At 39.2% G+C, this 16,254-nt stretch overlaps 1 protein-coding gene across 2 annotated transcripts in view; it reads left to right on the forward strand.

Moving 5' to 3' along the window:
* Nucleotides 1-15,416, forward strand: part of LOC129243402 (myotubularin-related protein 8) — a 54,471-nt gene extending 39,055 nt beyond the window's left edge. For both annotated transcript variants that reach the window (XM_054880380.1, XM_054880379.1), the window contains exons 6-13: nt 3,380-3,609; nt 6,030-6,165; nt 6,237-6,613; nt 6,681-6,807; nt 6,898-7,004; nt 7,079-7,169; nt 7,272-7,397; nt 14,856-15,416. In XM_054880380.1, the coding sequence (XP_054736355.1) occupies nt 3,380-3,609; nt 6,030-6,165; nt 6,237-6,613; nt 6,681-6,807; nt 6,898-7,004; nt 7,079-7,169; nt 7,272-7,397; nt 14,856-14,993 (1,332 nt within the window). In that variant the 3' untranslated portion in view covers nt 14,994-15,416. The remainder of the gene's footprint in view (nt 1-3,379; nt 3,610-6,029; nt 6,166-6,236; nt 6,614-6,680; nt 6,808-6,897; nt 7,005-7,078; nt 7,170-7,271; nt 7,398-14,855) is intronic.
* The last annotated feature ends 838 nt before the right edge of the window (nt 15,417-16,254 follow it).

The raw sequence follows: 16,254 nt of genomic DNA on the forward strand, positions 1-16,254 counted from the left end.
TTGAATTTTCAACACTTATAGGCCATCAACTAATTCAGTGTTTTCTATTCTATTCCATATATTTGCTTTATGAAAAAGCTCCTCATAAAAAATATCTGCCGTTCGGAGTCGACTTGAAACTGTAGGTGCCTCCATTTATGGGACAACATCAAGACGCACGCCACAAATAGGAGGAGGAGCTCGGCCAAACACCCAAAAGAGGGTGTACGCGCCAATTATTATTATTATTATTAGAAGGCCATTACGCACTGCGACCAGAGCTGATCTATTGTGAAAGACCTATTTTTGTAACCCTAGAGTTTTAGGCTTTCTAAAAATTTTAGCACAATTTTGGGTTTGTTGTTCCAAAGATTGCATGGAGATACTACGATACCATCAAGGTGATGAAGTCTCTGTCTGCCCAACGCAGGACATTCACAAATCACATGTTCTGAGCTTTCTATGTCCATTTCGCAAACACATATTTCAATGGCATGTATTTCTGCCTGGAATATTGTTGGGTAGAGTCCCATCGGAATCGATTTTTTGAATTAAGGCCCATTGATTCCTGCCCCTGTTCTACCATTTTCCAATTTGGACCCATCAGTAAACCATAGCTGAGAGCCAGGTTTGAAAGTGATAGAATTAGTTCTCCAGTCTGTGCGTTCATTAATTATAACTTGGAAGTTCCTGAAGAGTATTGGTTTATGTAATATTATGTCATCCTTATGAAGAATGGGATTATGTACGAAGTCTTCTAGGATCTTTAAATGTTCTTTTATATCCCCACTTTTAAGTTCAGATATACCTTTTAATCTTAAGGTACTCGAGCGAGCTTCCCTTTCAATCAAGATTGGATGCGGTGGTATGTTCAGGAGCACACCCAATGCATCCGTGGGACATGTTTTCATAGCCCCTGTAATACCAACACATATTAGGCGATGCAGTTTATTTAATTCGTTTACTGCTTTTCTTTACTTAACCTTGGGCCACCATGCTAAGGATGCATAAGTGACTATGGATTTCACAACTGTGGTGAATGTCCAGGAGGTCATTCTAGGGATTACCCCATGCCTTACGAAAAAGTCTTTTGCAGGCAAAGAATGCCCTTGTGGCTTTTAAAGTAACTCTCTCAATATGGGGATTCCAAGTAAGCGTTGAGATAGTTCGCTTCTGTCGAGAGTTGAAGTGTTGTTCCATTAAGGGTCGGACATTTGAGATTTATGTTCCTTCTCCTAGTAAACGGTACTCGTGCTGTTTTGGATGGGTTAATGGAAAGCCCTTTTTCCGTGCATCATTTGTTTATTATTGTAAGGGCTCGCTGCATGCGATCCGAAATGGTTTCCTCATACCAGCCTCATACATGAACTACTAGGTCATCAGCGTAACCCTGAGTGTGAAAACCTAGGTTGTTCAGTTTGTGGAGAAGTTCATCTATGACTAGAGTCCACAAAAAAGGAGAGAGTACGCCTCCTTGAGGGCAACCTCTTGTGGCTTTGATAGATTTGATTGTTCCTCCTAGTTCGGTGCTGATCGTCCTAGATTTCAGCATGAATATTATCCATCTAGTGATGGGTTCAGGTACCTCCTTTAGATATAGGGCATTATAGATTGCCTCATAGAAAGTGTTATCAAAAGCCCCTGATATGTTAATAAATGCACATAGAGCTATCTGTTTGGACTCAATAGCCTTTTCAATAACTGTTACTAGGCTGTGTATTGCAGTCTCAGTAGATTTCCCCTGTTGATAGGCAAATTGAAGTCGATGTAGTGGGAAGTTAGCTAAATTGTTTTCCCTAATATACTGATCAACTATCTTTTCTATTGTTTTAAAGAAAAATGAGCTGAGACTAATTGGTCTGTATGATTGAGGCAATTGTTCGGGTTTTTCCCCTACCCTTGGAATAAATACAACCTTAACATCAGCCCATTTTGTAGGTAAATATCCTAGCAGTAAGCTTGCCAATTATGTATATATATAGTTTTATGGCCTCTGGAGGCAATCTCTCTAGGGACATGCTAGCATTTATGGGCAGTTAACCGTATTTCTCCGAGCTTCGAACGGATCTCTCTATCCGCAAACTAGAGTTTGAGGGTGGTGCTAGGTCAATCTTTCCAAATAGGCAGAATTGGATCGAGGGGAAAATCTGCACCGAAGCTTGCACCTCTGACTTCACTGACAGTTCCAAGATGGAATCGGAAGTCGGAGCAGGGGTTTTTTCTAAATCAGCCAATTTATCTACCTCCTTTAAACTGCCGAACACTGCTAGTGTTTTTCAAGCAGAAGTCTTTGCGATTCTGCAGGCATGCAAAATGCTTAGGGAACGTGGGAGCGAGGGAGATATTAACATTATCTCCGATAATCAAGCCGCGATTAAGGCTCGGACGACGCCATGGTGCAGAACGAAATTAGTAAACTTCTGTAAGGTGGAGATCAAATCTCTTGGGTGTGCAGATAACATTTCTGTGATCTGGCTTTCAGGACATAGGAACATAGAGGGGAAATGAAATTGCTGATGAGCTTGCCAGGAAGGGAACTGAATTAGCCTCAGAGACCTCCTACCCAGTCATCGGCATTCCCCTGACAGTTGTTAAAGGGGAACTGCACAAATTATTTCTCAGCAAAGCGCAGAAAAGATGAAGCTCCATTTCTTCATGTGCTATTTCGAAAACCCTTTGGCCCCAATACGATATACAAAGGACTCGGAAAGTCCTTTGGCCTCCTCGCCAATCAATTTCCAAACTCGTAGCTTTGTTTACCAGTCACTAGACGATCGGCACTCACGCGGAAAAGCTAGGGTTACCATTTAACCCCCATTCCAGAAGCTGTGGGGACCTTTCAGAGAAGGAGACTGTAGAGCACTTTCTCTGTAAACGTCCGAGTTTGGCATCTAGACGACTAAGGTCACTGGGCGCTTCTTTCTTCGACAACCTGGGGTAGTGCACCAACCTAAATCCAATCAAACTCCTCCATTACATCAACAGCTCTGGCTGGTTGTAGGTATCTGTCTGTTGGAGGTCTCATAATGGTATCAAAACGGCGCTTTAGTGCTACTTGAGGAGTGCCAGACCGCCACTTCAACCATTTCACCTACCTACCTTCGTACCTATAGTTTTATAGCCGAGTGAATTTTAATTTACGAAGTCAAGTTCCAAGACTATAAGATACCGTTGACTTTAGGTCATTTTTTTTTTTAACTTCTTTTGAATTAAATTTAAAAAGTGGTTTCCGTTGACATTAAAATCTGCCTAGTTATTGTTCACAAGCTATTCAACAAACCAAGTAAAGTGTAACGATGCCTACGCTTTGCTAAAACAACCGATTTATTTGCTCATTTACCAATATTAATGGCTTTATGTAAACTTCCTTCATTAAATAATTCACGTTCTCTGCAAACAGATTAATGCTATGGCCAACCGCGCTGCGGGCAAAGGTTATGAAAACGAAGCTTTTTATGAGAACATCAAATTCCATTTTCTGGGTATAGAAAATATACACGTGCAACGCACCAGTTTGCAAAAGTTAATTGAAGCATGCGAACAAAAGACACCCACAATGAGTGGATTCCTAAACTCATTGGAATCATCTGGCTGGTTGAAAAATATTCGTTCTATTTTGGATACATCCAGGTAATTAAAATAAAATATTTGAAATCTTTTGTTCTTTTTATTTAAAAGAGTTTTTAGTCTGACGCAACAAGTTTATGTTTGTGACGAAACCTGACATCATTGGTTGTACCAGAGAACAACATTGGACCGGTTCAACGAATATTGGTTCTACAAAATCGGACTGCTTCAAAGTAATGTCTACGACCAAGGAACACGTGAAACACAAAATCCAAGTTTTATGTGCTAACAAAACACAGTTGATGTTTAAAAACTTTTTCTTGCATAAAACATTTTTTCCTATTTTATTATGGAAATAAATGACTTTTTCCTAGCGACTATTCCCTGATAGCCGGTTTTTCTTAAGACTTCTGTCAGTTGAAGCACTAATATATGGGGTCTTTCAAAAGTGATGCCTAGATGTCAGTAGTGCATAATTCCTTGACGGTACCTTTTTTATGTCATCTATGACATTGGTCAAGTAGACAGACAGTATAATTATACACGATAGTTCAATATTATTGATGAAAATGGTCGATTTTTACGAACAACTTATCGCAATATTCGTAAATTCTCTGATGGGATGATTAATTTTGTGCCACCTGTATTTTTTTTTTTTTTTTTTTTTTTTTGTCGGGACAACTAGCAAGTGCAGCACTCACACATTAATTGAGGCCATTGTACTACACTTGGATTCCCTTTTAATTTTCTTTAAATCTACCCGATCTCCGAAGAAATCTGAGTAGATCTTGTGGTGCCAAGGAGCCAAGATGGTCGTTTCTTAACACATCAGTGCCAAAGACCTCAAACCTGATTCGAGCGAAGGCGGGGCAGACACACAGGAAGTGGTCCGCCGTCTCATCCTCCTCTTCACAAACTGGGCAGAGTGCACTGTCTGAGATGCCCAACCTTTCCATGTGCTTTGCCCACAGAAAGTGGCCCGTCATCAGTCCAACCAGCCGTCTACACTCCCCTCTGCCTAATGACAGAAGGGTTTGCGACAGTCGATCGGACATGACAGGCAACATCAATTTTGTCCATCTGCAGCCTCTCTCAGCCTGCCAAGCTCGCTTGTGGGTGGTAGTTACCCATTTGCTAACCGTGGCCGTGATGGCCGCAGAGGGGAGTGGCAAAGCGGGCTCTGGGCCAAAGAAGTTGGCCTCAGAGCCCATCTTAGCTAAGGAGTCAGAGGTCTCGTTACCCGCGATACCCACGTGTCCCGGGACCCATGTTAGCATCAGGCTATTATGTCTACCGACATAGTTCAGCCTGGATTTACAGGACTTCACTACCCCTGATGTGGTTGTAGGGCTGTCTAAGGCCATAAGCGCAGCTTGGCTGTCGCTGCAGACACATATAGATCTGCCTCTCCATCGTTTTTCCACAACAAAGTTCATCGCTTCTTGAACTGCATACACCTCCGCTTGAAACACAGATGCATGCATTCCAAGAGCAAAGTGCAGTTTTGTCCCGCTGGATTCCACGTAGACCCCAGAGCCGGAGCCACGCTCGGTCCTGGAGCCATCCGTAAAAATGCGAAAATAGTGTTTGCGAGTGGGCTCATTTTCTGTGTCTTCCCACAACTGAGCCTCTGGTAACACTACACTGTATCTCTTTTCAAGTACGACTCTTGATGGCATGGAGTCAAGGGGCATGGAGAGAATCGTTGGATCGATGTCCATGCCTTCTCTGTATTCCAATGCCGGACAAGGGTCGTACCAATTCCCACTGTGTTTCAGTCTGCAGATGGCCTTCAAGGCCTCTCCTTGGATGAAAGCATCAAGTGGTGGTAAACCAATTAGAGCATCTAGTGCCGGGCCTGAAGTAGTCGGAAAAGCTCCTGTACAACAGATGGCCACAGTGCGTTGTAGTCTGGATAAGGTCCTCCTGACTCCCACTACAGAGAGTCTACTCATCCAGACCACTGATGCATAGGTGATAATGGGTCTTATCATGGCCGTGTAGATCCATAGGACCTTGCTAGGAGAGAGACCCCACGTTTTCAAAAAGACACCTTTGCACTGCCAGAAAGCTGTCAGTGCTTTGGATGTCTTTGTTTCAACGTGTGATTTCCATAGGAGCTTACTATCGAGGATTACTCCAAGATATTTAATTTCCTTGGATAGCTGGATTGTGACTCCTTTTAGCTTTGGAAGAACGAGTCCATCAAGCTTCCTCTTTCTGGTAAAGAGGACAATACCAGTTTTGGCGGGATTTGCCGATAGCCCATTCGCATAGCACCAAGTGTCAATACGATCCAGAGTTTTCTGCACTTTCCTGCAGATGTTCATAAGCGAAGGGCCTGTTACCAAACAAGCAACATCGTCCGCATATGCTTGTGCGTAGACCCCCCTGTATATTTTTGTATATTGTAAACTGTTATGCCCTATACTTGTTCCCATAATATTTTACACCTTTGCTATTTTTTTCTCGAATCTACGTAGCTTCATTGCAAGTGCTGTGGACAAAGGTGTATCGGTGGTGGTGCACTGTTCGGACGGATGGGATCGTACAGCGCAAGTGTGCTCACTGGCTGCACTAATGTTGGACCCTTATTACAGAACCATCAAAGGATTTCAGGTAAATCATCGATTTGGAAATAAAGTTAAACATTTACTTATAATTCTTATTTTAATTACACGTCCAACTAGGCTTTGATTGAAAAAGACTGGCTGGCATTTGGTCACAAATTCAGCGAACGCTGTGGTCACGTGCAAACCGATCCGCGTGAGGTCTCACCGATATTCACACAGTTTCTGGATTGCACTTGGCAGTTGATGACGCAACGCAGTGATGCTTTTGAATTCAATGAACGTTTCCTGCTTATTCTGCACGATCACGTGCATTCGTGCCAGTTTGGCACCTTTGTGGGCAACTGTGAGAAGGATCGGCTGGATTTGAAGCTTTCTGAACGCACATTTTCTTTGTGGGGTTTCATGGCCAATCACTTGAATGAATATATCAACCCGCTGTATAAGCCAGATGTTGATGAAACAATCAAAGCCAATCTGGCGCCGCAATGCATTAAGTGAGTGACGTCATGCCATGCGTTACCAAAGCAAAAGTGAAAATAAGTTTGTTTTTATGTTTTGCAGATTTTGGCGTGGTATGTTTAGTCGGTTCGAAAGCGGCGTTCATCCACGTGAACCGCTTAGCGACTTACTGCTTGTTAGTAAGGATCATTGCACCTCGTTGGAGGATCATGTGCAGCATTTAACGAAGGTGAAATAATAATTTGCATTCTTAAAGCATTAAATTGTATTTTATAAATGTCTATAATAAATATTAATAAACATTTTTTATGCTCGGTAGCGCATTGCAAGCTTCAAAAACTATATTTCCAAATCAGCAAGGAAATTACAAGATGCCACCGCTAAAACCTACAAGGAGCCTGCACCACCAGAGATCAATGACAACAAGTGCGTACACAATGCACATATAAACCAATGGTCATCTCAATATTATTTTTTATTTTTTCAATTTATTTCTTAAGGTACAATTACGATAAGAAGATGAGCGAACTTTCTTCTGCGGACGATGATCATCCACTCAAACCAGCAGAAATGTCATTTGCGAACCTTTCGGTAACTATAAATCAAAATAAAATATTAACACGCACACCTATATGTATGTATGTAGGTAGATATGTATAAGTATATGTATATTTGCTGTATTTTATTTAACAGTTGAACGAACGCATTGATGCCACAAGTATTAGAGAGGAAATTAATTCCGTAGCTGTTGATTGGAAATCGATGCGCAACGTGACAGCCTGTTCATGCTCAACACCATTTGATCAATTCAGCAAGAAGGTAAGTTAGAATTTGTAGCCAACATCTACTTACAATAAATAATATTCGATTTCAAATCCACTCGATTTGTTACCCTTCAAAAATTGGATGATGGAAACTAATATAGGGTGGGCCATGTAAAATTTGCTTTTTGAATCAGCTATAAAAAAAAAAACTAATCAATATTTTTTCAAACTTTTTATTTTATTTTGAAGATTGAACATTGTCATTTATGAATGAAAAATAATATCGTTCAAATGACTGCCACCACTGGCTTTACAGTAGGCCATTCGATCAACCCAATTTTTGAGCACATTTTCGATTGCTTGGGCTCCAATTTCATGAATGCCAACTTCGATTTCGTGTTTTAAAGCATCAATCGTCTCTAGATGGTTCGCATAGCATTTGTCCTTAACGGCTCCCCACAAAAAATAGTCCAACGGGCTTAAATCACAGTTCCGAGGTGGCCAATTGATATCGGAATTTCGGCTGATTATTCGGTTTTCAAAAACGGTAGCCAAAAGTTCGTATGTAACTTTGGCAGTGTGACAAGTTGCACCGTCCTGTTGAAACCAAATGTCGTCCATGTCATCCTCGTCAATTTTTGGAAACAACTCGTTGAGCATGTCACGGTAACACTCGCCATTTACTGTAACCGCGGTTCCTCGCTCATTTTCGAAAAAAAATGGCCCGATGATGCCGCCAGACCAAAAACCGCACCAAACAGTGACTCGTTGTGGATGCATTTGCTTCCCTACAGTAACGTGTGGATTTTCTGAGCCCCAAATCCGACAATTTTGCTTATTGACGTAGCTACCGATGTGAAAATCAGAAAAGAAGAAGAAGACTCACCACTTTGGAAATAAGTTTTCAATATTTCCCAATTTTGTTCAAGCGTATAGCGTCCCATTTCGTAAATGTCAAACCTTTAAGTAAATTATGAACACATTTGACATGTCATTTGTGTTACCATTTTCAAAAAAATAGGTGGTTCAAAAAGCAAACGCTGTATGGCCCACCCTGTACATACAAAATTCTCTTACCAAAAATATTGAAAGTGCTCGGGTTGACATGAAACACGAAATGAGAGAAACAAGTTTTTTTCTAATATCGGTCGCCCCTTGGCAGGCAATGAATGACAAACATCCTAATGTATTTGTGTCGTGAAAGAGTTTCGCATAAAAAGCCTTTTTGCCGTTCGAGGTGATATAAAATTGTAGGTCCCTCCATTTGTGGTGCAACATCAAAACGCACAACACAAACAAGAGAAGGAGCTCGGCCAAACACCCAACAAACAGATTTTTATTATTGTAGTAGGTCTCTTCTTTTCGCCAAGCCTTAGAAAGTGGCGTATAGATGAAGCAACTGGTATAAATTAATTTTGTCGGAGCCAATGGATTCAAAAAAGTATAATTTAAAATAGCCAAAGAGTTAGTACATGAACAGTAGGGTGGGTCGATTTAAAAATCGCTCATTTCTCTGTGAAAATCGTATTCTAGGGATCAAAATAAGAAATTTTGCCGAAGGAACCATACCTCTAAAACGAATTCTGATGTCCCCCAATTTGGGTCGAACGAAAAATCCCACTTTGGCCCATTTAGAGTGCTCCAATCGAGTCCAAATGTATGACCGACCCCCACTAACTTTAGACGGCCGATCCACCCATGCCAGTGGCACACCCCCTGGGACTACCCTGGGGGGTTTCCCATACAATCATTTCAAAATATCACCATTTTTGGCCTTTACATGAGAAAAGAAACTAAAAAGTTTCTTCGGCAAAGTTTCTTATTTTGATCCCTAGAATATGATTTTCACAGAGCAATGGGCGATTTTTTTGCCTCCCCACAAAAGACACTAAAAGTTCGACCAAAATTGGGGGACATCAGAATTCGTTTTAGAGGTATGGTTCCTTCGGCAAAGTTTCTTATTTTGATCCCTAGAATACGATTTTCACAGAGCAATGAGCGCTTTTTAAATCGACCCACCCTACTGTTCATGTACTAACTCTTTGGCTATTTTAAATTATACTTTTTTGAATCCATTGGCTCCGACAAAATTAATTTATACCAGTTGCTTCATCTATACGCCACTTTCTAAGGCTTGGCGAAAAGAAGAGACCTAATGAACAGAAACTTCGCCAATAGCTTTGTTTTATTTCGCGCAATTTTGGCTTTTCTAATAAAGTCTATTAAAAGTCGTTACCACTGGCGACTCAGATAATATCGGAAGTCGAAAATTTTCTTGAACAAAGTGCTTATGCAGCTGTGTTAAAGAAAAGCTTAACCCTTTGGGGACGGAGCCGCTCGACAGGCGAGCGTCGCTGAGGACGAGAGGTATTGAAGTGCGCAGTAAAGAAAATAAATAAAAACCAAAGCTTTATTTAACACAGAAAAATTTTTCATAAAATCAAAAATAATTATAAACAAACAAATTGAAAAAAAAAACAAAGAGAAGTTTGGTTGTATTTATGTATACGTTTTATATTCCGGCATTGTGTGGTATCGTTCAAATTGACGAAGCAATGCCTTCATCTTCCGTCTTATCAGATTCAAAGCAATATTCGTCAGAACTGTCACTATCTAACGTCTCATCTCTAGATTGCTTAGCCATCGTGCGTAGGATAAGATATAAAATATATAAAAAGCCTGCTGGTTCCTCTGGCAGTGACTCTGAGAGACTGAATCGAAGAAATGAAATTTATTGTGACTCTACCGTCGTCTCTCATCGTAAGTTTACATTATAAGGAAGATAAGACTTCATCGCTAATGGTCCCTAATGTCTTTGAATGAAAACTTGACTCTTTTACTATACTTATGCGTATCTTATCGCTCAAAACAACACACGCCGCGAGCCCTACAGCTACGAACTAATTTGGGCGGCTAAATGCCGACACGCGTCCCCAAAGGGTTAAAAGGGCTAAATCTACGTTAATTAAAAGCAGGGCTATAGTGTTTGAATGATCTCGTTCTAAGTTCATCGGAGTGCGCTTTCATAGTATCCGTGGCCCAAGCTTACAAAAGAGCGCGTCTATAAATGATCATAAATCTATAAAAAATCATGAAACTAATTTGAACCTGCAACAAATCGAAAATGGCTCAACCGATTGGAGTAATGATTTTTCTACAGGGTGGCGCACGAATCGTGCTACAAAAACAAAACGTAATAACTTTTTTTCTGTGTGAGTAATCGGCTTTTGTTTTTTTTTTTTTTGCAGATTAGTATTTAGATTTACAAAAAATGGAGGCTTGGGATACCGAAAAGAGGATTTGGATAGTGCAGCGGTACCATGCTTTGCAGTCCATCATTTCCGTCCAAAGGGAATTTAGGCGGGAGTTTGGCGGCACTCCCCCGAGCAGATGGACCATTATGAGGCTGGTGAACATGTTTGCTGAATCTGGAAGCATCGCACGCAGACCGTACCATAGAGATCCCCATGTTCGGGTCGAAGCCACAATCGCGGCTGTAGCATCGTCAATTCAGGCAAATCCAAGAGTTTCGACTCGTAACTTGTCGGCGCAAATTGGAGTTAGCAGACGGTCATTGCAGCGGATAGTTCATGATGACTTAAACTTGTTTCTGTACAAAGTTCAAATCACAAGCAAATTAAACCCTCTGGATTTGCCTATTCGCCTGGAATTTTGCCAAAAAATTATTGAAATGGCCGAAGAAGACAACAACTTCATAAATTGCTTGTTTATGTCTGATGAGGCCCATTTTGATCTAAACGGCAATGTAAACAAGCAAAATTGCCGTATATGGAGTCAATCAAATCCGCAAATACTCCTTGAGATGGAACTGCACCCAGAACGAGTCACAGTGTGGTGCGCAGTTTCATCAAGGTACATTGTCGGGCCATACTTCTTCGAAGAAAACGGTGTAACAGCGACTGTAAATGGGGGCCGTTATTTAAACATGTTGAAGGAGTTTTTTTATCCAGAACTGCGGCGAAGACGTATCCCTTTTAACAGCATTTGGTTCCAGCAAGATGGAGCAACTGCACATATAGCCAGACCGGTTATGGAGGAGCTCCAACGAAAATTTAGAAATAAATTGATATCCAGAAATTCCACTTTTCGCTGGCCCCCAAGGTCACCTGACCTCACTGCACCAGATTTTTTTTTATGGGGTTATCTCAAACAAGAGGTGTATAAAACAAAACCAAGTAATTTGACTGAATTGAAGCAGTCCATCACAACAATAATTGAGGCGATCCCGACTTCAACCCTTCAGTGCGCAATGAACAATTTTCTCATCAGGTGTCGCATATGCGTGAATGAGCATGGAGGTCATTTACGTTCTATTATTTTCAAAACTAATTAGTTACATAAAATAAAATTGAATTATCTATACAATAAAAAAACAAAAAGTTAAATACATTGATTAGAAAAAAAGTTATTACGTTTTGTTTTTGTAGCACGATTCGTGCGCCACCCTGTATAAAACTTTGATATGTTTACTATCACTCACAATCAAATTTATGAATTATATCTTATTGCTGTTAAAATTTTCAAAGCAAGAGAAACATTTTTCAAAAACTCCAAACATTTTTCAAAAAACTTCAAAAAATTGTCGAGAACTCCAAACTCCACTAAGCGTGATAAGAGGAGGGAGTAAGCAGGCAAAGCAATGATAAAAAATGGATGATCTTTGATTTCTATATCCACTGATTTGTTATTGTGTTGCTCGCTATTTCGAGTATACTTCGCCTTAACGGCCAGGCATTTACTAGTATACTTAGAAAAATTCAAAGAAAGGAGTTAAAATCGCAACTTATTAGGTTGTTCAATAAATTATGCGGTGCGATAAGAGAGGACGTTTCTACTAGCCAAATTTTTTTTTGTTTTGTAATGTTGGCACACTCTTCATATGAACGAAGTTTCATTTTAATCTGTCAATTTATTCATTGTTTACAAGTCATTTAGTATCGGCGTGTCACAATGGAAAAAATCAAGTATCGTGCAGTGATTGAATTTTTTTATTTTTGGAAAGTATGTCTAAAAGCAAAGGAAGTTTTTGAACGAATGTTGAAAGTGTATAAGGACTTTTCGCCATCAATTGATACAGCAGAAAGATGGATTGCTGAGTTTAAATCCGGTCGTACAAGCCTTCAAGACGATGCACGTCAAAGACGTCCCAACACCGTACAGGAACAACACCAGAAATCGCAGAAAAAATACACGAACTCGTATTGGAAAATAATCAAGTGACTGAGAGAGAGACTTAGTACAAGCCCTGGGCATCTCAGTGGGCAGTGTAAACAAGTATTGGGTTTCAGAAAGCTGCGTGCCCAATGGGTGTGCCGTATTCGCTAATAATGAAACAAAAACACATTCGAATGCAACTTTCTGAGAACTATTTAGAACGTTTTCGAAAAGATGAAAGATTAAAGTGAATTTTGTGCATCGATGCAACTGCAAGATATATGAACTCGCTCAAGCCGCTACAACCCTTCACCTGCAAGTGGATAACACGCTGGTACCTATGCCTATAGCCACTTGTAAACTACTTATAGATAGGGAAACCATCAACAAGGTAAATACAAGTTGGCAAAACCTCACAACATGCAAACTAAGCAGACAGACATGGCCGAAATGGAACAGAAGTCGATCAAAAAGCTTGTTAAGATTTAACAGAGAAGCTATGTATAAGGAAAATGATAGTTATATTAACATTGGTCATTGTATAATAGGCAGCCACGCTAGAAGGTTAGGACTCCGAATATTACTGTAACCTTTTAGACCAGCTGAAGGAAAAAAATCGAGAAAAATTTACCCAGTTTGCAAAAGAAAATTTTTTTTCATCAGGTCAATGCACAGTGTCACAAGAGCATTTTGATAATGACCAAAATCTATGAAGTAAAGTTCGAGTTGTTGGAGCATTCAACGTCTTCACCAGACTTGACCCCTAGCGACTTCCATCTGTTTCCAGTCTTAAAAAAATATCATGCGTGGAAAGCATTTTTCATTAAATGATGAGGCCAGAGGTTAGGTTTAGTCAGAGGCCCGAAAAAATGATAATTTTCAATAATTTTTTTTTGCTATTCAATTGCTTTATTTTACAAAAATAAAAACTTAGCATTAATACATCAAGTTTCGACTTGACTTTAGCATAATTTAAAAAAAAAAAAAATAATTGTAAAAGTTATCGCTGTTTGTGTGTGGAACCCGTTTCTCCGGAAGTCCCTTGTGGTGATCATCACAACTTCCTGTAGATTCATCTAAAATCAATCGGGGAAGTAAAGAGAAATTAGTTTTATTAATAAATAATCGTGTCCCTGATCCAAGTTTTTTTTTCAAAATTAACAATATGGCGGCCTCAGGAAATACTATTCAGATTTTCGAGAAAAAACCCAAAAATTAATTGTTTAAAAAAAAATCGAAATTTTTGAAAAAAAAATTTCGTTCAGACACGAGCTTTTATGTTTTTCAAAAGCAGTATAAATTTTATTGAAATCTACCCAGCGGTTTTTAATTTACACCAGTTCTAAAAACATAGTTTTGAGAAAAATGCATTTAAAGTTTTGCTATCGATTTATGTAGAGTTATACGAATTATTTAATTACTTACACTGTGTCACCTATTCCTGGGCCATATAATAGTTCTTCAGCCGTCATAGCAGCTTCCAAAATATCGATTTGCTGTTGCCGGAGCGCCGGAGTGCCCGAACGCCCTTTGTTAATTGCTGAATAACTCGAAAAGCATTTGTCGGATTCACATCAAATTTTCACACAATATTTTTAAGATATTATTTTTTTTTTTTTTATTTTATAAAGGTAAAAGGTATTATACTTTAAGAAAATGCAAAAAAAATCATTTTTTTTTTTATTTTTATTCTGACTACCCTTAACGCCATAATAGCTGTGGCAGCGTATTTTGCAGCCCTTCCAGATTCTCACTTCAGGGATGGAATTCATAAATTGGAACAACAGTTTTAACACTTGATAATATTGATGTTTAGAGAGTCTATATATGTATAATTTGCGCGTACACCCTTTTTGGGTATTTGGTCGAGCTCCTCCTCCTATTTGTGGCGTGCGTCTTGATGTTGTTCCACAAATGGAGGGACCTACAGTTTCAAGCCGACTCCGAACGGCAGATATTTTTATGAGGAGCTTTTTCATGGCAGAAATACACTCGGAGGTTTGCCGTTGCCTGCCGACGGACGACCGCTATTAGAAAAATGTTTTTCTTAATTTGGTATTTCAACGAGATTCGAACCTGCATTCTCTCTGTGAATTCCCAATGGTAGGCACGCACCAACCCATTCGGATACGGCGGCCACCGCGGGAGTCTATACTGAATAATAAAATGTATTTCAAATCATAAAATTTTGTTTTTTCTTATCGAACCGCAAAACTTATTGAACAACCTAGTACGTCCAAATAAAAAAAATTTTCCATTCACTATTGGCATACATACATATGAACATATGAGTCTGTTTTCTGTAATAACCCACTATTTGTTTCCTTTTCTTCCACAGACCCATTGCTGGAAGTGCGGCGACATTTTTTGTGAACGCTGCATCGACAAAAGTATTCCGTTGCCGGGGCAGGACAGCGGCAAGCCAGTGCCAGTGTGTCGTGCTTGCTTTCGACTCGTACAAAAGACCAGCCCATGAATGCGCAACTCCGTGAGTGACTGCAAGGGCGAGCTGTAAAGAAACAAAAATTCCTCGGGTGTGTTGCATAGTGAATGTTGCTTTTTGGTCAAGTCTGCAAATCTGCTGCTGTGTTTAGCTTAGTGTAAGAGTGCATGTGGTCTAGAAATCTAATCTAAAGCGTTAAGCAATTCATTTGTATGCAAAGCGTGAAAGTGCAAGCAGATTTAGCAAAATGAAAAAAGTTAAATTAATGAGGAACGCCTAAATAGCATTGAAAGTAAAAAAAAAGAAAAGAAACGAAAAAAAAATAAATTAATTAAATAACAAATATGAGTGGCGAGGCGTTATATTAAAATTTGAAAATTTGTTGCATTTCTAGATTATCTAAAAATCTCAAAACTACAGATGTATACATAAACATACAAAAAATTGAAAAACAAATTTGCTGTGTTTGACGTTCATCGGATAATTCAAATATTATATTATATATATACCAAAGTAGCATTAGATCATGAAGATCACAAAAACAGCTCACTTTCCAATCCATCATTTAATTGTACCTAGAACTAAGAACCCAAGTGCTCTCTATCTCCAATATTATTATATATATACTTATATATCTACATACGCACGTAATGTAATGTGAATGTATCTAATTAAGTTTAAAACGCTGCTGAGTTCTAAAAGTGATTTGTATGCAAAGCGTTCAGGCATACTTTAGTTTAGTTTTAAAAACTTTTGTCGTCTTCCAGCGAAATTTCAATATTGGGCGCTCGCAACAATCGATCGATAGGTATTTTCTAAAAGCTATGCCACTAATATCAAAATTGTGTTAAAGTTTTTTTTTTTTGTATTTTGTTAAAGAAATACATTTCGTTCCATGTAAAGCAAATATGTAAAAATAATATCCGCATATTTTCAAAACAAGGTCACAAAACCGACCTTCTCAACCGTTAAGTGATGCACAGTTCTTCACAATCATCATTGAATATTATATTTTCGGAATAATAAAAACAAAAACAAAAACAGCCTAAACTATTGGGTTAGCAACTAAGTAATTGCGGATTTTTTTTTTTAGAAAATCCAAGACAATTTTTTCATGGAACTAAATAACTTTATACATTACAGAGTATCGCCCATTTTGATCAATGACCTTTTGCCATCTTTCAGGCAGCATCATAACCCCACGTTCATAAAACTTCTGGTTTTTATTAGCAAAAAACTGAATCAGGTACGATTTTACATCATCATCATTGTTGAAATTTTCACCATTCAAGGA

This window comes from Anastrepha obliqua, chromosome 4, assembly GCF_027943255.1.
Source record: "Anastrepha obliqua isolate idAnaObli1 chromosome 4, idAnaObli1_1.0, whole genome shotgun sequence".
Taxonomy (NCBI): domain Eukaryota; kingdom Metazoa; phylum Arthropoda; class Insecta; order Diptera; family Tephritidae; genus Anastrepha; species Anastrepha obliqua.